The 20,345-nt window shown below is 44.3% G+C and overlaps 2 protein-coding genes across 11 annotated transcripts in view; one reads left to right on the forward strand and one right to left on the reverse strand.

Moving 5' to 3' along the window:
• Positions 1–1,124, reverse strand: part of LOC107396890 (NLR family CARD domain-containing protein 3) — a 44,742-nt gene extending 43,618 nt beyond the window's left edge. For 3 of the 7 annotated variants that reach the window (XM_070544228.1, XM_070544232.1, XM_070544226.1), the window contains exon 1: positions 969–1,124. The gene's annotated coding sequence lies outside the window, so the exon portion shown is untranslated. Of the gene's footprint in view, positions 1–967 lie in introns of all 7 variants that reach the window. The other 4 variants (XM_070544233.1, XM_070544230.1, XM_070544227.1 and 1 more) reach the window with 4 other exon arrangements.
• A 6,426-nt stretch (positions 1,125–7,550) lies between these two features.
• On the forward strand, positions 7,551–17,659 carry LOC107396895 (zinc finger protein OZF). Of its 4 annotated transcripts, none has more exons than XM_070544252.1 (4): positions 7,551–8,189; positions 8,345–8,457; positions 14,352–14,437; positions 14,857–17,659. In XM_070544252.1, exons 3-4 carry the CDS (start codon positions 14,401–14,403, stop codon positions 16,029–16,031), a joined length of 1,212 nt encoding a protein of 403 aa, XP_070400353.1. In that variant the 5' UTR covers positions 7,551–8,189; positions 8,345–8,457; positions 14,352–14,400; the 3' UTR covers positions 16,032–17,659. The 4 variants fall into 4 exon arrangements, with proteins under 4 accessions (XP_070400353.1, XP_054591134.2, XP_054591136.2 ...); XM_054735159.2 differs by having other exon boundaries at positions 7,551–7,947; XM_054735161.2 differs by lacking the exon at positions 14,352–14,437 and having other exon boundaries at positions 7,551–7,947.
• Positions 17,660–20,345: the final 2,686 nt, after the last annotated feature.

The raw sequence follows: 20,345 nt of genomic DNA on the forward strand, positions 1-20,345 counted from the left end.
AATAACAGGGAGGAGTAATTAAGGGAACAGGAAGCAGGTGAGTGGAGTGAGGGCTGGAGGGAAGGCAGGTGACAACAATTACCTAAATGGGGAAACAGAACCAAAGGAGGACAGATAAACCTAAAACTACAAATCCAAACTAAAAGGCTGCGGGAAGGACTAACACACACACACACACACACACACACACACACACACACACACACACACACACACACACACACACACACACAAACAGACATAAATAACTCACACACACACATATACTGGGCTGGGGAACAAGAGGCTGGAGCTGCAACTAGAGGGACAGAGGATAACTAAATGAACACCGGACCTGAGGGAAAGATAAAAAGCCCTACAAACAGAAGACACAATATAGAGATGCAGACAAAGGACACATGAGGGCGCTATGAGACACAGAAGGGAAACTAGAGAGGATGGAGAAACATCAGGAGACACAAAAAGGAGGGGGCAGACGCAGACCATGACACTCTCAAATAAATAATTGAACTGGTTATTTAGTCTACTGGTTTGTCTACTAGCAGGTCAAAGTGGTATGGTTATTCTTTACTTGATAGATTTTATATTTTAAGCAAACTTAAAGCAATAGTTAATTATTTGTACATGATTTATGCTTTTCATTATTTCTATGGTGTTCTTTTGGTGTAAAGTTAAAGAAGATACATGACCACATTAAACATGAGTAAAACGAACGCTTCTGTTTGTGAAAAAACAGGAGTTAACAGTTTCTGAACAGTCAGAGTCGAAAGGAGGAGGAGAAACCAGCAGCAGGTGTGATGTGAAGTGTAGAGTGGGATTCAGCTGATGCCGGAACAAGCTGCAGCTCCTCACCAACACTCACTCACAGATCGTTGCTCTACAGGCTCATGTGGTCTGACTCAGGTCTCATCAGGAGACTCCATCTCTCTACTTGGAAACTGGGAAGAACCAAAGTAGGGCTTACTCACCTTCTTCCACCAGCGTCTTCACTATGCTGTCTGAAGCAGGTCTGTGGAGAAGAAGAGAAGATCCTGCTCTTCCTCTCCGTTATCAGTCGTCTGTGTCTGCAAGCTGCCGTTGGTCTGAAACCAGTCTTACAGTGTGGCTCAAGGGTCAAAGTCCAGCTGCTGCACCTTTCTCTGACTGGAAACTCATCAATGATTCACCTGCAGCAGCTTCCTGCTGCTGACATCGGCGCTCCGTTTAGAATCAGGTGGAGGTTCTTCTTGGGCTGCGTAGTGGTTAGCGCTGTTGCCTTGCATCAACAAGTTCCTGGGTTCTTTCTCGGGGTTCCCACTGGGTCTTTAAATTTGTGCTGTGTGTAAATTCTCCGTACTGTTTTCCTCTAAAGTTTAATTTGTGAACCACAATAATTTTTATTAAATAACGTAACATAAATAAAGAGGGGTGGAACCAATGATTGAGAACGCAGCGCTGCCTCGGGTCTAAATACTTTGAACACGTGACGTATTCAGCTCCCGCGCTACAGCAGAGATACAGAACGGCAAACGTGTGTGTGTGTGTGTGTGTGTGTGTGTGTGTGTGTGTGTGTGTGTGTGTGTGTGTGTGTGTGTGTGTGTGTGTGTGTGTGTGTGTGTGTGTGTGTGTGTGTGTGTGTGTCTGTGTTATGAGCCGAAGGATGAGTGTTGTGAAGGGTTTTTATTCTCAGACTTTTTAAAATTCTGGGGATGGGAGGGAAGGTGGGCGGGGCCTTTTTAATTTGTTAAGCACTTTGAGTTAAATGCATTGTAGGATTAAGTGCTTTATAAATGAAGTTTGATTTGATCTGTCCAACTTCTATTTAATGACAATGATGATAAATAAATTCCAGAAATAAAGTTTCTTAAAGCTTCATTTATTTGATCAAACAAGCAGAAACTGAAACTGATTATAAACAAAGTGCTGCTGCATTCAGCAGTAAATCAAACCCAAACCGAAGAATTATTCACGATTTTTGTCCATGTCGTGCCACTTTTGTGCTAAAATATCAAATATGCCCAAGTCATCATCAAGTCAACAGCTGCAAGTCGATTCAAGTCGCAAGTCATTGGTGTTCAAGTCGGAGTCAAGTCCTAAGTCTTTTTAGATTTTATCAAGTCACGTTATAAGTCATTAAAATAATGACCTGAGTCTGACTCGAGTCCACACCTCTGTTCGGTAGGTACCAACAGAAAAAAGTAAGATGTCCCATTGTACCACCGCAGGTCACACCTCGAGTTACGTTATAAGTGGAGGAGACACGTCTTTTTTCAACAACGTTTCTCTGCAGTTCGTGGATGAAACTGCATTTAGCTAAAGTACGCAGCGGCTAAATGCAACGCCAGCAAGAAGATTTGTGGCGCAAAAATCAGGAATAGCAGCAATTTAACAAAGCACCTCGTCGTGCAAAAAAAAAACAACTAGTTTTCTTGTCCGGGGATTGGACCGCCAAGGCTCCCGCCTTGGTCTGCCACCCGATTCGCATTGCACCGGACCCTTCATGTTCCTCCTGCGGGTGGTGGGTCCACAGTTGGACGAGCCCATGTATCCGGTTCGGGCTGGGCCCGGCCGGGCCCCATGGGCGAAAGCCCGGCCACCAGGCGCTCGCTCACGGGCCCCAACCCCAGGCCTGGCTCCAGGGTGGGACCCCGGTAACCCTCCGGGCCGGGTACTCCGACTCTTCGTTTTAACCGCCATGAAAGATCCTTCGAACCGTTCTTTGTCTCACCCTTCACCTAAGACCAATTTGTCATGGGAGACCCTACCAGGGGCACTAAGTGCCCCAGACAACATAGCTCCTAGGATCATTAGGGCACTCAAACTCCTCCACCACGATAAGGTGACGGTTCAAGGAGGAGCGGTCCAATCCCCGGACAAGAAAACTAGTTTTTGGGACATGGAACGTCACCTCGCTGGCGGGGAAGGAGCCGGAGCTTGTGGCAGAGGTTGAGCGGTACCGGCTAGATATAGTCGGACTCACCTCGACACATTGCATTGGCTCTGGAACCCGAGACCTGGAGAGGGGTTGGACACTCTACTTTGCTGGAGTTGCTCCGGGTGAGAGGCGGAGGGCTGGGGTTTGCTTTTTGTTAGCCCCGAGACTCTCTGCCTGTGTGTTGGGGTTTACCCCGGGGGACAAGAGGGTAGCTTCCTTGCGCCTTCGGGTCGGGGAACTGGTCCTGACTGTTGTTTGTGCTTATGGGCCAAATATCAGTTCAGAGTACCCACCCTTTTTGGAGTCCCTGGGACGAGTGCTAGAAAGTGCTCCATCAGGGGACTCCATTGTCCTGCTGGGGGACTTCAATGCTCACGTGGGCAATGACAGCTTGACCTGGAGGGGTGTGATTGGGAGGAACGGCCCACCTAATCTGAACTCGAGCGGTGTTTTGTTATTGGACTTCTGTGCAAGCCGCAGTTTGGCCATAACGAACACCATGTTCGAACATAAGGATGCCCACCGGTACACTTGGTACCAGGGCAGCCAAGGTCACAGGTCGATGATAGATTTTGTAGTTGTATCATCTGACCTGCGGCCGTATGTTTTGGACACCCGAGTGAAGAGAGGGGCGGAGCTGTCAACTGATCACCACCTGGTGGTGAGTTGGATCAGATGGCAAGGGAACATGCCGCGAAGACCTGGCAGACCCAAACGCATAGTGAGGGTCTGCTGGGAACGCCTGGCAGAAGAACCTGTCAAGACGGTCTTCAACTCCCACCCCCGGCAGAGCTTTGACCACGTCCCGAGAGCAGTGGGGGACATTGAGTCCGAGTGGGCCTTGTTCCACTCTGCGATTGTCGAGGCGGCTGTTGCTAGCTGTGGTCGTAAGGTGGCCGGTGCCAGTCGTGGTGGCAACCCCCGTACCCGCTGGTGGACACCAGAGGTTCGGGGAGCCGTCAGGCTGAAGAAGGAGGCCTACAGGGCGTGGCTGGTCTGTGGGTCTCCGGAGGCAGCAGACAGGTACCGGATAGCCAAGCGGGGTGCAGCAGTGGCAGTTGCCGAGGCAAAATCTCGGGCGTGGGAGGAGTTTGGTGAGGCCATGGAGAAAGACTATCGATCGGCTCCAAAGAGGTTCTGGCAAACTGTCCGGCGCCTCAGGAGAGGAAGGCAGCAACTCGCTCACACTGTTTACAGTGGGGATGGGGAGCTGCTGACGTCAACTGAGGCTATAGTCGGACGGTGGAAGGAATACTTTGAGGAGCTCCTCAATCCCACCAATGCGCATTCCGAGGAGGAACCAGAGCTGGGAGGCCTGGGGATGGACTGTCCGATCTCGGGGGCAGAAGTCGCTGAGGTAGTCAAACAACTACACAGCGGCGGAGCCCCGGGGGCGGATGAGGTTCGTCCTGGGTATCTCAAGGCTATGGATGTTGTAGGGCTGTCATGGTTGACACGTCTCTACAACATTGCGTGGTCATCGGGGGCAGTTCCTAGGGAGTGGCAGACCGGGGTGGTGGTCCCCATCTTTAAGAAGGGTGACCTGAGGGTGTGTTCCAACTATAGGGGGATCACACTCCTCAGCCTCCCTGGAAAGGTCTACTCCAAGGTACTGGAGAGGAGGGTCCAATCGATAGTTGAATCTCAGATAGAGGAGGAGCAATGTGGTTTTCGTCCTGGCCGTGGAACTGTGGACCAGCTCTATACCCTTGCAAGGGTGATGGAGGGGGCATGGGAGTTTGCCCAACCAATCCACATGTGTTTTGTGGATTTGGAGAAGGCTTATGACCGTGTCCCCAGGGGCACCCTGTGGGGGACGCTCCAGGAGTATGGGGTGGGTGGCTTTCTGTTAAGGGCCATTCAGTCCCTTTACCAGAGGAGCGTGAGTTTGGTCCGCATAGCCGGTAGTAAGTCGGACCTGTTCCCAGTGAGGGTTGGACTCCGCCAGGGCTGCCCTTTGTCAGCGGTTCTGTTCATCACTTTTATGGACAGAATTTCTAGACGCAGCCGTGGTGTGGAGTGTGTCGAGTTTGGTGGCAGGAGAATCTCGTCTCTGCTTTTTGCGGATGATGTGGTCCTCCTAGCTTCATCCAGCTCTGACCTTCAGCTCTTGCTGGGTAGGTTCGCGGCCGAATGTGAAGCGGCTGGGATGAGGATCAGCACCTCCAAATCTGAGACCATGGTTCTCGACCGGAAAAGGGTGGCTTGCCACCTCCGGGTCGGGGGAGAGGTCCTACCTCAAGTGGAGGAGTTTAAGTATCTCGGGATCTTGTTCACGAGTGAGGGTAGGAGGGATCGGGAGATCGACAGGCGGATTGGTTCGGCGTCTGCAGTGATGCGGACGCTGAGCCGATCTGTCGTGGGGAAGAGGGAGCTGAGCCAGAAAGCCAGGCTCTCGATTTACCGGTCGATCTACGTCCCAATCCTCACCTATGGTCATGAGCTTTGGGTAATGACCGAAAGAACGAGATCGCGGATACAAGCGGCCGAAATGAGTTTCCTCCGTAGGGTGGCCGGGCTCAGCCTTAGAGATAGGGTGAGGAGCTCGGACATTCGGGAGGGACTCGGAGTAGAACCGCTGCTCCTCCGGATCGAAAGGAGCCAGTTGAGGTGGTTTGGGCATCTGGTCAGGATGCCTCCTGGACGCCTCCCCGGGGAGGTGTTTCGGGCATGTCCTGCCGGCAGAAGGCCCCCGGGTCGACCCAGGACACGTTGGAGAGGTTACATCTCCAATCTGGTCCGGGAACGCCTTGGGGTCCTGCCGGAGGAGCTGGTGGACAAGGCCGGGGAGAGGACGGCCTGGAGCTCCCTAGTTGGGATGCTGCCCCCGCGACCCGGACCCGGATAAGCGGAGGAAGACGACGACACCTCGTCGTGCAGGGCATCATCTTGAGAGCTGAAACATGGAAAGTCTTTGAGTGCAAAACGTAAACCAGAGTCCATCACCTTCCAACACACTGGAGGAATCTGAGGATGGAGGCTGATAAAAGCAGAAACAGGACTTAAACCAACTTACCTGCTGTTTACCAGCATTATAAATGCAGTTCAGCAGGGCTATTACTGCTAGTAGTTTATTTATTTTTTCCCGTGTCCTGTGAAGCAAACAGAGTTGATGTCTGAATGCTGGTGACAAGCCTTACAGGTTTACTCTCAGGTGGAGCATCAAAGCTTCTGCTTTAATGTCACGCCTGATACTTAAAATTTTATTGTTATTGTTTTTGGATGCTTTTTAAATCTGACCAGACACGGAGACAGAGGTGAAAGAGACATGCAGAAAACTTTTAATGAAGGCTGTTCTTTTACATATATTTACATTTTGTGCCTTTATTGTTTGCACTGTAGCTTTGCTGTTTGTGCTGAGAAAAAAATGTAATAAAGTATAATAAATATAATAAAAATATAAACAATAAGACAACACCTTTAAGTAGTTTGTTATCCTCTTTTAAATAAAAAATATAAATTTCAACAAAAGTACTGTTAAGGTATCGTCATCTTTAAAGTAGTAGTATCAATAAATATCTACTGGTACCCAGCCCTACCGACACAGTTATAATTTAAACATGTGTTTTATGGTACCTAGATATCCTTTCTGTGAAAGCTCAAACTGCCCTGCTACTGGTCTCTACAGAGTGTTTTGGCAAAATATAATAAAAAGAAAAATAGGGGAGACCGGGGATGGTTGTAACATTTTTGTCATTTCTATCTGTAGCTTGGAACTCCTTTAAGTTTGAAAATTTAAAATGTGACACAAACAGCTACATGTGTCAGTTATTAAATGGTGTAGCTGTTGTTTCTGCGGAACAAACAGAAATCATGTGGCTTTGTCTGAAACACAAGGAGTAAAATGTTCCAACTCACCCCATAGTCTGGGTCAGTTGTATCAAACCCTGGGGTGAGAAGTAACAACATAAAAAAAGGATTCTCACAATAGCTTGACAGTCAACGCATATTTTATTCTTCACTTAAGAGCATAACATTGGCGCATATTTTATTCTTCACTTAAGAGCCTAACATTGGCGCATATTTTATTCTTCACTTAAGAGCCTAACATTGGCGGTATTGCGTTGCCAATAGCATTGACCGCACATGCAAGGAGACCAGTGACCCTTTTTTGCTGATGTCATTGCTCCAACCTGCTGTAGCGACATGTTTTACAATCACTCTGCCAGGGGGTGCACAGTAGTCAAGCCGGTTTCACCAACGGTCCAAATGTCATTTGGAGTTAAACCGCGTCTCCTTAACACATCATCAAAAAAAAATAATAATAATAATGTTTCCACGTTGTGTTTGTTAAAGCCAAGACCCCGCAATGCGGGACAGAAATTGAGTCCAATGCGGAAGTGAAATAAATTGCAGTTCCACCCTCATCCACTAGGGGCTGGTGTCAGAAGCGAGCAAATCCTCATTGACTCCCATGTTAAAAAATACCAAATTCACAGCAGAAATAAACATGTTTACAGCCTGGTACCAAAACATGTATTGGTTTAAATGATCTAGTTTACACTCATGACAACTCTGCAAACATTTTTTCATCAAAATTTTCTTTATAAATCACAAGGTTTGCGTGGAAATCACTGACACCGTTTTCAGACATCGTTTTGTGGGAAAGCCAGCGTTATAAATGAAGTCCCATGTTCTGATGAGGCTGCTGAACTGGAGCTGAAGTGGACTAGGAGGATGTTTAACCTTGTTTTAGCAGCAGGAAGGTACACTTGTTTCATTCTGTTTCTCACTCCACGCCAGTAGGTGGCGATATTGCTCCTTTATGCCAGTTGCCAAAAAACAAACAAGAAGAAGAAGGAAAACGCCGTTACAGAGTTAGCTTGTTGTTGTTCTGGTGTGTGAGGAGAATATTTGAGGCTCTGCAGTAAAAATGTCTTCAGTCTCTGGGAGAGTTGATCAGCTAAAGCGACTAACTGCTGCTGCAGAAATCTTCTCACAAGGCGGTGAACACTTTATTCTTGGTGCGAGTTCTTTCCAGAACCAGAGAAGATATTCTGTGTTCTTCGTGACAATCGGAGCTCCAAAAGCAGGTGATGGGTCAGAAAAGCTTTTCTCTAGACTTCCTGCCCTCTGGGTCTGCTGCTGTTCCTTTGGCCTCTCTGAGAAACGCGCTCGTTTAGCTGCTTTCATCAGATTGAAGAGGTTCCCTCTATCAGACTCGCTCATCTGAGTTGGTCATGATGCAGGATCGCTGCTCGCTCTCTGATCCATCCTGCTCACACTCTCCGACGGAAAAGCCCCGAATCTGAATGTGACTCTGGAGGAAAAAGCGGTTAGCTCTACTCCGTGAACTCTGGTGACCAAAGGTCCTCTTTTCCAGACTGGATCTGTCCTCAGCTGATCAGAACCAAAGCGTTGGGTCTTTAATCTCATGAGTTGTTCTGAAGCAGCATCTTAATCAGCTCTCCTGCTTTGTTTCTATTGCAGCTGTTAGCTAAACACGGCTAAAGAAAACCTGCTCCCACTTCAGGATCATCCATCAGCTGGGACTGATTCATCGTGTTTACTTCACCATCTGGATCTGGACAGCATGGATACAGGTGTGTGTGTGTGGTGTGTGTGTGTGTGTGTGTGTGTGTGTGTGTGTGTGTGTGTGTGTGTGTGTGTGTGTGTGTGTGTGTGTGTGTGTGTGTGTGTGTGTGTGTGTGTGTGTGTGTGTGTGTGTGTGTGCAGACAGACTTTAGTTCATCGGCTCCTGGAACCAAAAATCAACTCCATCTCTTCGACACAGTTAGCACATTCCTTAAGTCCATACCATCGATATACATGTATGGACAATGGGTTTCCATATGCTCCAATAACAAGTTTTTCCAATAATAGCTGCGGACATAGCCCGGGCCAAACACGCCCCCGGCACCCCCCCCTTGAGCTGAGCCACCCCCGAGCTCAATAACGGCGGCCCTCCCAGCGAACAACACAATTGAAAGAAAATAAGGAAATAGTAATAATGTAATTAAACAGACAGAACTCCAGGTTTAAATATGAATGTATGGATTTTTTTGGCCATCCCCAGTGAGATTATAAAACACAGATACCACCAACAAATAATCAGTTGCCGGTAGGCACAACATACCTATGCTTACTGAAGTTATCAGGTGAGTAATGTATGTGCAAGTGTTTATTTTAAATGCAATAAAATTAAATATCAGATAAAGTAATTAGTGGAAATCGTTTTAATTAACCCCTTAAGCCCACTAGCCTCCACTTTTGGGAGCACGCCTCCTACAGCAACATTTAACTTTCAACCATTTGTTATTACAGGCACTAACAGTGGGTCTAAGGTCATACGAGTGAGTAGTTAATATCTATGTTACTATTTATGGTTTTTTATTGCTTCTTTACAGTGAAAAGCTGCTGATGTGTAGTTTTTGGGCATATTTACATGTGTATATATGCATTTCATATATTCTGTTAACAGGAATAATTGCTAGCCCTTTGACACAAAATGTATTGATTTAGAAATTACTAAAATATTTTGCATTAAGTATGCAACTCACAAGACTAGTAAACTCATATTGACCTGATATTGACTAATCTGTAAAGAAAATACTGTAAACACAAAAGCAGAAAAGTTTGGCTTTAGAAAAAAAGTTCAGACAAATGAAACATCCAGCAACAGCTTTTATTGGCCTTACAAAAACCTTCCAATAAATAAATAAAAATGTCCACACAATGAGATGAGTCCAGAGCTTTTCTGAATTTCTCTGAGTATATGAGCAGTTCCATGGCATAGGACATCAGCTGCCTCTCACTAATGAGACAAAGATAAAAAGCAATTAGTAAAAATGACATTTACACCTAAAGGCTGACATAAACAATGTGAAAACAATACATATAGGCATTAGCACTGTTCTTGTGTTTGTAGAATACCTCCGGGCTACCACATTGCCGTCGTGAGTTTGCTGCTTATAAGATGAGAAGTCATAAACGGTCAAATAAATAGCCTATTGTTACGTTTATTTTGGCCAAAAGGCTTGCATGTAGCCCATTAAAAATTATATAAAACAAATTTGCGTCCATGACGTCTTCCCCCACTGCCAATAATGCTCTTCGTAAGTTGTAAAAATATAAATCTGTCTTTACTGGAACCGTCATTTCCATCTCTTGCAACACGCATGCGAGTTCTCGTCTTCGTACATGCGTGCGTGTTTTGTACATAGGGGCGTGTTTGGCCGGGGCAATGTCCGCAGCTAGACCCTACTCCGTTTTTGTGCTAAAATGGGAGGTTGCTACCACCGCTATTTTGACCGTGTCACATGTTCCATCAAGCCCAACAGTTCCATAAATGGGAAGAGAGGAGGAGCTGAGGGTGGGGCTGTAAGGCTGGGATCAATTGACGACACCCCCGGTCTAACTAGCTACAAGCTAACCTGAAGCTAACCCAAAGCTAACACGGAGGTGGGAGCTAAGCTAACGGAGGTAGCAACCTAGCTACAACCGGAGTTAACTGTGCACAACACCAGAGCTTCTGAGTCAGAGATACGCCGGGCTGACCGCTGGGTAGAACCGGGTGGAACACATAGGTCTCCGAGACCTCCACAAGCCGGCAGCCGCACAGCAGACAGAAGCCGCGATCAGACAGAGATGCGCCAAGCTGCGGGGAGGGGATAAGGGTGGAAAACATCGGTCTTCCGAGAGCTCCACAAGCCGATAGTCGGAACCCAGCTCCACCAACATGTTATATTTAAACCCAACTGCAGCATTATGTTAAATGCACTGGGTTGTACCCTATTACATTTAAATTTCATGGTTAAACAGTACATGTTAAAATCTAAGCTCAGCTCGGCAGTGACCTAAAATACATAAATATAATTTTACTTACCGAAAAAAATGAAGTGGAGACTCCTTGGACGCTCTATTAGTGCAATTAATGCCACAGCAAGTCATTTTGTCCAACAATTGCACAAAAAATATCCAAAAAAGAATACACAAGCACAGAGACTCAAAATCCCGGAACAGTTTCCAAGCCAGACCGAGGATCTACTGAGGCCTTTCCACGGAGCTAGCTCTGTGGTCACGTGGGTGATGCTCATTAATTATACAGAATTTTAGGCTTTTAATACACTTAAACAGAAGAGTGAGAAAAAAATTCACCCCCCTCAGAGTTGTCATGAGTGTAAACTAGATCATTTAAACCAAAAACATGTTTTGGTACCAGGCTGTAAACATGTTTATTTCTGCTGTGAAATTGGTATTTTTAACATGGGAGTCAATGAGGATTTGCTCGCTTCTGACACCAGCCCCTAGTGGATGAGGAAGGAACTGCAATTATTGGTACTTCCGGGTTGGGACCAATTTTTGAGCCACATTGTGGGGCCTTGGTCCATACTGCACTTTTAATGCATTTATTTATTTGTTGTAACCCATTCAAAACTTTATTTATTTTAAAGAAACAAATATCTGGGATGCGGCGGAGGCTTGGCACAGCTTAAATATCATGACGGGTCGTTCTGATAAACCAGTTCCAACAAGCAGCACAAACAGTTTCTTTCACAGTAAAACTCAACATCTTCAGTAGGTTAAATACAAAGCACTTGAATAGTTGGACAACAACTACGACCTTATTGTTGATGAACAGTGGGTGACCCCATCTTACAAAAGTAACCCCACATAAAGCCTGCAGCTTGGACTGGCTCAGGGTGCTTAAAGGCTTTGCTGCACAGTTGGATGCAGTCATCATCAGATTTTCCACTTCTTCTGGACTTTGGTTGTGTTCTCAGTCTGTGGAAGGAGTCCTCAATAATCCCTGTTCCCAAAGCAGCATGTGCTAAAGAAACAGAAGACTTCAGGTCTATGGTATGAAGCGCACAGGCAATTTTAAAGCACAAATCATGTTGTACAAACACACAACAGATCTACAAGTTTGTGCATTTTGAAACAGATTGACCTTCATGCTGTGGCCCTTAACATCAGTGCTGTGCAAATGTATGGAGAGAGTTGTGTGTCATTTATTGCCACACATGCTGTGTGGAAAGCTAGATCCTTACCATTTTGCAAACGGGTCCAAATGAGGTGTACAGAATGTGAGTCTGACTTTTCTGAACAGTCGCAAAATTTATGGACGCTTCATAACCACACATTCATGTACGGGTGCTGCTGACAAATTTAAAGGAAGCTGCATCCTGGCCAATCACAAGCTTGAGCTCTCAGTCTCATTTGATGGATGTTTAGAAAAGTGCTCTTGACGCCGTCCGTCCTTGCAAGCCTGTTGGAGGGCCCTCGTAACTACGAATAATGGCATTGAATGTCTCCGTACTGACGCAGATGGGGAAGCATGAACTAGGCTTAAGAAGGCCTTCTACAAATACAAGCTAATTACCATAGCTGGTGGTGGATGACCTGGGGGCTCATTTATCAAACATTGCGTAGAATCCTTTCTAAAGCCGTACTTAAGCTCAGCAAAAGAAATTTACTTACGCCAAGCAGGTTTGTGATCTATCAAACATGGAGTACGCACAGCTGCACGCAATCTCCGCTTCATAAATCGGAGACTAACGAGAATGTTTCTCAGCTGCATTTTAGTCACATCCCGCCCTCACCACGCCCACTTACTGCCATAAATAGTCAATGCAAAGTGCCTTGTGGATCTCATGCATATACATAAGCTGGCTGTTGCAGCGCTCCGCCAATGACATGGCGACTGTAGATCAAGGCAGATCAAGGAAAAGCAGTTTCACGGAAGCAGAAGTTGGGGTACCTGTGGGTGAGGTACAGAAATGAAAGGAAGTGCTTTTGCAAAACAAATAAGAGAAAATCTACGGAGTGGCACAGCGTTGCTGAAGCCGTCAATGCTGAGTTCTTCAGAGAGATCTGTGGCGGATATAAAAAAAATGATCCAATCGGGATTCGATCCCCAGACTCCCAGGTAAAAGTCACGCGCGCTAACCAGTCACCTAAACGGAGATCTCCCTTGTAAAAGTAGCCAGGGCGCATCATCAATCGGGTCACAGTGACAGGACACACACTGTCACAGATGCATGGCATTCTGTCTCAATCTGTCCCCCTGCTGATATTCTGCATTCCGTATTCTGCACTCCAGGCTGTGTGTGTGTGTGTGTGTTTATTTATCTGACTTCTTTTATCCAAAGCAACTTACAATTTATAACCTATAGGGCATGTTGTGATCTGTGGGGGAAACCAGAGTACCCGGAAGAAACCCATGCATGCATGGGGAGAACACGCAACTCCACGCAGAAAGGCCGCAGCCGAATTTCGAACCTGCGACCTTTGTGCTGCGAGGCAACAGTGCTAACCACTGCGCCACCATGCAGTGTGGGCAGAGACAGAGCAGCAGCTACATCTCAGCTCTTTAAACCTTCATTTATTCAGGGAGAGCAGGTTGAAAAACAGAAAGAGAACAATCTTTTACATAGCGCCTCTCAGGATAACATGTGGAAAGTTTTAAATGTTTGGGGACACAGATAGACACCCATCTGTCCTTCCAAACACACTCCGATTCAATTTGCTTTAAAGCACTCCAGCACTCCACCTTCTCAGGAAACTAAGGGACTTTAAGGTCAGTAAACCCATTTTTATAAAGGTCTACCAGTCATCCACAGAATCTAGTGCTGCCACAAACGATTATTTTCATAGTTGACTAATCACTAGTTTTTTTGCCGATTAGTCCACTAACCCCTGAAAGCATCATTGACACGGAATGGCAGCGGAACGTCGCTGATTCACATAGAATCAATTATAGTCTATGGAGTGTTTCAAACCGGCCAAATTGCAACAATTTTGAGACGCAACCCAGAAGTGGCGCACTGCACTGCTAAAGATGGGATCATGTTCTATATTTGCCACGAGCCGCTTATGAGACACGTCAATTTCCACAGTTACCTTAGGGCTAGACAGGAAATCACACACGGTTTTAGTGTAAAATCCCTGGCAATTTTCAAAATAAAAGTACTGCAGTGATGCAATTTTATATAACTGAAGCGTACGTGTGACCCAACGGCTTATTCACCCCTGGATCATTCCAGAAGTGCAACGGTGTGTTTTTCATGCTTTTAATCCTGGCAGTGGAGAGGAGCAACGTCATACATGATATCAAACAACAACATCAAATTAGATTTTTTTCTTTTTGTTTTAACAGCGAAATGCATAAATAAACCTGCCAGACCTATAAAACATCTTGCTGTCTCAATATAGATGACAGCAAATTGTGCAGGTTTAACTCTTACTTACTTTAAAGGTAAATTCACCAGGATGCCTCTCTATTATCATTTTGTCCCTTCTCCAGGTTTGAATTCCTGCTTTTCTCAGTTGTAGCACCACTCTGCCATCTAGTGGTCATTTCTTATAACCATTTGACTAAGTTTGTATGGCTCTTAGACACATATATGTCTAAATAAACTATTTTTGAATATTTAAAAGTAAATGTAGGCTGCTCTTTTATAACTATAGGATGCTGAGATATTCTATTTTTCCACAGAAAAGCACATTTCCCCCTTGAACACAAGTTTAGACTAACTCCTAAGAAAATGCAGATTTCCCAGCTTTCACCTAGCATTCTGTCAGGTGAGAAAAGACCCTCAAAATACTTTTTGTACTTGTAAACTGATCTGTCTGTAATGTGTTTTTGTCTGTGTACCAGGTGATTTGATTGTGTATTCAATGATTTGGATATGTAGGAGCTTAAGATACACAAAAAAATTTAAACACAAGTTACAAATCAAGAGTTACACAGGCATAGATTTATCTACACACACACACACACACACACACACACACACACACACAGCTCTATTTACATATGTACAGAACGGTTGAGACTTTTTGAGACTTGTTTCTCCTCATAGATTCTGCATTAGACTGATTTTGAAAACATGTCTGAGTCAGTTCTGATCCCGCCATCTTAAACCAACAATACAGTTGTTATATGTGTCAATATAAAGGTACAGCAGTCGGTAAGCATCACACGTTTCGGTTTCTTACAGGTGTTCAACTGGTGGTGCTGGTTAAAGGAGAAGCTTCTGAAGAACAGAGTGCTGGTGTGGACCAGCAGGACCCAGAGCACCTCCACATAAAGGAGGAAGAGGAGGAACTCTGGACCCGTCTGGAGGGAGAGCACCTCTGCTTGAAGGAGGAGACTGAAGCTGTCGGGTTTCCTGTTACTGCTGTTTCTATAAAGAGTGAGGATGATGAAGAGAAACCTCTGGTCTCACAGCTTCATCAGCAGCAAATAGAAGACAGAGATGTTCCAACAAACAGCTCGGCTGACCAGAGGACAGCAGAAACAGGTGGAGGAGCAGAAACTAACAGGAGCCCAGATCTGAACCCTGATGAACAGACGTCTGATTCTTCAGCAACTGAAAGTGCAGATGAAGATGTGAATCTGGACTTTGAGCTGAGAGATACTGTGTCTGATACTGCAGACGGAGACGATGGCTGGAATGAAAACTGGTCTTCTGAGTCAGATGTTAAGACTGTCAACAAATCCTTTTGCTGCCCTGAGTGTGGTAAAAGGTTTCTGTGTAAGTGGTCTCTCCAGGAACACGTGAGAGTGACGAGTCATTCAGGACCAAGGTCTTCTGGCTGTTGGGTTATTAAAAAATGTGTTCGAGTGAAGCAACATGTAGACTCTTGCAGAAAAGTTCAGAAAGAACCAAAATCATTTAGTTGTGATGACTGTGGAAAAAGATTTAATACAAAATCACATTTAAACAGACACATGGGCGTCCACACAGGACAGAAGCCTTTTGTTTGTGAGCACTGTGGGCAAAGTTTTAGCCGAAAGACAAATATAAACAGACACATGAGTGTTCACACAGGACAGAAGCCTTTTGCCTGTGAGCTCTGCGGCAAAAGATTTAGCCAAAAAACGAATTTAAATAGTCACACAAGAGTCCACACAGGACAGAAACCTTTTGCCTGTGAGCTCTGTGAAAAAAGATTTAGCAGCAAGACAACTTTAAACAGACACACGAGTGTCCACACAGGACAGAAACCTTTTGTTTGTAAACTCTGTGGACAAAGATTTAGCCAAAAAACAAGTTTAAACAATCACATGAATGTCCACACAGGACAGAAACCTTTTACGTGTGAGCTTTGCGGACAAAGATTTAGCCAAAAGGCAAATTTAAATAGTCACATGAGAGTCCACACAGGATAGTAACCGTTTACTGCCATTAGTGGCTCTCTAGATCAACAACTCAGCTGTGACGTCACCCGAAAAGCCCAAACAATCATGGGAAGCCGGCAGTGGAGTTCAAAAGGTTGAGCATTTTATATCCTATCAATACCCTATAAAGAGAAGCATGTGCAGAATCTGCAAAGTAAAGCCTGCCACAGTGATTCTCAAGCGTCCTAAAAGGAAACACACTGTGGCCAATGACGAGTCGCATCTTTTGGCTAATTTGCGAGTTAGCTGCTAACATAAAAAGCGAACTACTTGTATTTATAACCGTATTAATAACAGTAGTGTTGGCTATTTCATTTTCCTCGGCACACGTCATGTGTTTGCTGTAACAGTACAAAAAAGGTTTTATTTTAAGAGGAAGCACGTTGGGGCTGTTGAACAAAATGGTAAATGGTCTGTATTTGTATAGCACCTTCTTAGGGTTCTACAACCCCCACGAGGCACTTCACAACACAATCAGTCATTCATCCATTCACACACACATTCACACACTGGTGGGGATGAGCTACAATGCAGACACAGCTACCCTGGGGCGCACTGGTGCCACCTATCCCTCCGACCACTAAAGGACAGTCGCCTCCTTAAGCATTGTGTACTCTGATTTCCCATTTCACATGCATGCAAGTATAGATTCAGTCAATAACATTAAAAACGTGCTCGAATTTTGGTCGTTTTGAACAAACAAAAAGCAACAGAGGAGCAACATGCAGTCCAATAAAGTCTGCCTTATCAAAGGCATTCTAGAACTACAAATCATGGTGCAACATAGAAACACTATCATTATCATCAAAACAGAAAGAATAACAGAACTAATATAATCCGTGATTATTATTTATCTTAAATTAGTAGGGACCAAAATTAGGGATGCACCGATATCGGTATCGGTGAAAGTTAACAGATACCAGTAACTGATACCAAAGTAGTTGCTTGAAAGCGACTTCACTGTAACTTGTCATTTCTGTTCACCTAATATTTTAGTTTTGTGATCATTTATATTAACATATTTTACTTTCTATCTACCTTCCAGTCTTTTCCTGTTGAAAGCAGAGAAGAAAATTAAACCTGTCTTCCAATTCATTGCATTTTTTGGTGTGGTAGAAGTATCGGTATCAGTAGTCGGTATTGGCGAGTACTCACATCCAAGTATCGGTATCGTATCGGTTTGGAAAAAAGTGGTATTGTTGCATCCCTAACCAAAACAGCCTTGATTCCTCTATTGTAATAATTTCTTCTAAATCCTTATTCTAAAAGGAAACTGAAATCTGATGTATTAGACCTCCAATTTCCTGCAGATGGTTTCATCAAAGCTCATCAGAATCATCGCTGTTGTCTACAGAAACCGTAACCATGTCAGCAGCAGCTATATCCACATTTTCTCTACTTCTGTTCTCACTTCTTCATTCTTATTACATATGTCTTCCATTCAGAAGTAACGGTGTTAACAGTGTTTCTGTTTACTCCCATTAGGGGCCAGCTGTATGTTTTGTACAACACAAATCAAAAGAAAAAATATTGTGATCTGTTAGAATAATTTTGGGGGAAATTCTATTCATGTAATGTTTTTTTTTTTTTTACAAAACGCAAAACACTTTTATCATGAGGTTTATAAAGTCTCTTTGATAATCATCAAATAATCTTTAAGAATTACCATCAAACACCATAAAACATCAGAACATTTCCAATGATGGAATGATCCTTAGAGATACAATGGCAAATCTGCAAAACAAGCTCGCTTATCAGTGTGTAATCCAGCTGTCTGCTCTCAGAATGTATTGGTAGGAAATTGTGATTTTACTAAGTGCAATAAAGTACACACACACACACACACACACGTGGAAAAGTCTCTACGTTTATACAGGTGCTGGCCAGTAAATTAGAATATCATCAAAAGGTTGAAAATATTTCAGTAATTCCATTCAAAACGTGAAACTTGTACATTATATTCATGCAATGCACACAGACCAATGTATTTCCAATGTTCATTACATTTAAATTTGATATTCATAAGTGACAACTAATGAAAACTCCAAATTTGGTATCTCAAAAAATTAGAATATTCTGAAAAGGCTGAATATAGAAGACACCTGCTGCCACTCTAATCAGCTGATTTACTCAAAACACCTGCAAAGGCCTTTAAAAGGTCCCTCAGTCTTGTTTTGAAGGCACCACAATCATGGGGAAGACTTCTGACTTAACAGCTGTCCAAAAGACAATCATTGACACCTTGCACAAGGAGGGCAAGACACAAAAGGTGATTGCTAAAGAAGCTGGCTGTTCGCAGAGCTCTGTGTCCAAGCACATTAACAGACAGGCGAAGGGACGGAAAAAATGTGGTAGAAAAAAGTGTACAAGCTCTAGGGATAACCGCACCCTGCAGAGAATTGTGACGACAAACCCATTCAAAAATGTGGGGGAGATCCACAAAGAGTGGACTGCAGCTGGAGTCAGCGCTTCAAGAACCACCACGAGGAGACTCATGAAAGACATGGGATTCAGGTGTCGCATTCCGTGTGTCAAGCCACTCTTGAACATGAAACAGCGCAAGAAGCGTCTCGCCTGGGCCAAGGACAAAAAGGACTGGACTGATGCTGAGTGGTCCAAAGTTATGTTTTCTGATGAAAGCAAGTTCTGCATTTCCTTTGGAAATCAAGGACCCAGAGTCTGGAGGAAGAGCGGAGAAGCACAGAATCCACGTTGCATGAGGTCCAGTGTAAAGTTTCCACCGTCAGTGATGGTGTGGGGTGCCATGTCATCTGCCGGTGTTGGCCCACTCTGTTTCCTGAGGTCCAGGGTCAATGCAGCCGTCTACCAGGAAGTTTTAGAGCACTTCATGCTTCCTGCTGCTGACCAACTTTATGGGGATGCAGACTTCACCTTTCAACAGGACTTGGCACCTGCACACAGTGCCAAAACCACCAGCACCTGGTTCAAGGACCATGGTATCCCTGTCCTTGATTGGCCAGCAAACTCGCCTGACCTTAACCCCATAGAAAATCTATGGGGTATTGTGAAGCGGAGGATGCAATACGCTAGACCCAACAATGCAGAGGAGCTGAAGACGACTATCAGAGCAACCTGGGCTCTCATAACACCTGAGCAGTGCCACAGACTGATCGAGTCCATGCCACGCCGCATTACTGCAGTTATTGAGGCAAAAGGAGCCCCGACTAAGTATTGAGTGCTATACATGCACATTCTTTTCATGTTCATTCTTTTCAGTTGGCCAACATTAGAGAAACAAACATTTTTTCATTGGCCTTTAGAATATTCTAATTTTCTGAGATACCAGATTTGATGTTTTCATTGGTTGTCACCTATAAATATCAAAATTAAACGTAATAAACATCGGAAATACATTGGTCTGTGTGCATTGCATGAATATAATGTACAAGTTTCACGTTTTGAATGGAATTACTGAAATATTTTCAACCTTTTGATGATATTCTAATTTACTGGCCAGCACCTGTAAATGAATGTTGTGCTTTTGATCCTTGGTATTGGAATGAAAGATGAAACATTCATTCATGGATGAAAGTAATTGTTGATGCTGTTTGTGTCATTCTGCTCTTATTAAATTATGTAATTAGCACTTTTCTGTCTTCATTGATTCAGCATGTTGCGTTTTTGCTCTTTTTTTATTTTATTTTAACTAAGAGTTTGAGGAATGAAAACAAAGCTTGTTTATAATGAGCTTATAAAGCTGTTTCGCACCGCTGATGCTTCCAGTGTGAGACCGGGTTAAGACCTTTAGCTAAAATAAACGCATCAATTCAAAACTGACAAAGAAACCTACTGTTTTTGGGAAATTCATGAGTGTACTTCTAGAGTAAAAGATGTGGTCGTGGCAGAATTTTGTTTGAAGTTTTGTGTCTGTTAAGAAATTTTCAGCTTGATTCAAGGTCACATGACCTTATAATAGGGAGAACCATTTTTTACAAATTGAACATGCTCAACAAAAAGAACGCTACACCACAATTTTTGGAGTACATTCATGAGTTATAGTTCAAACCGTGGGGATATCTCTCAGCTTCAAGCCTGCGTAAATCTCATTTGATAGGACCTATGGTTCTGTTATGACAAGGCCTGGAATGGAGAGAGGGAGGGCCATCGCTCCTCTCTCTTCCCATTATAATTTTTGTGAATTTTTCTGAAAATCACAACTTGTACCTCAAATTTAACCTGTAATTTAAGGAAAACCGTAAACGACATCAAGAAGCTGAGTTGCACGATAATAGCTGAAAGGCTTGTGATTGTTTATATGTTGAAAAAAGTCGCTAGGTTAAAGTT

The sequence above is a fragment of the Nothobranchius furzeri genome, chromosome 14, assembly GCF_043380555.1.
Source record: "Nothobranchius furzeri strain GRZ-AD chromosome 14, NfurGRZ-RIMD1, whole genome shotgun sequence".
NCBI classification, from domain to species: domain Eukaryota; kingdom Metazoa; phylum Chordata; class Actinopteri; order Cyprinodontiformes; family Nothobranchiidae; genus Nothobranchius; species Nothobranchius furzeri.

Coding starts and splice junctions, on each gene's coding strand:
- LOC107396895 (XM_070544252.1), top strand. CDS start 14,401: ATGCAGATTTCCCAGCTTTCACCTAGCATTCTGTCAG. Junction 14,438..14,856: donor TTCACCTAGCATTCTGTCAG/GTGAGAAAAGAC, acceptor GGTTTCTTACAG/GTGTTCAACTGGTGGTGCTG.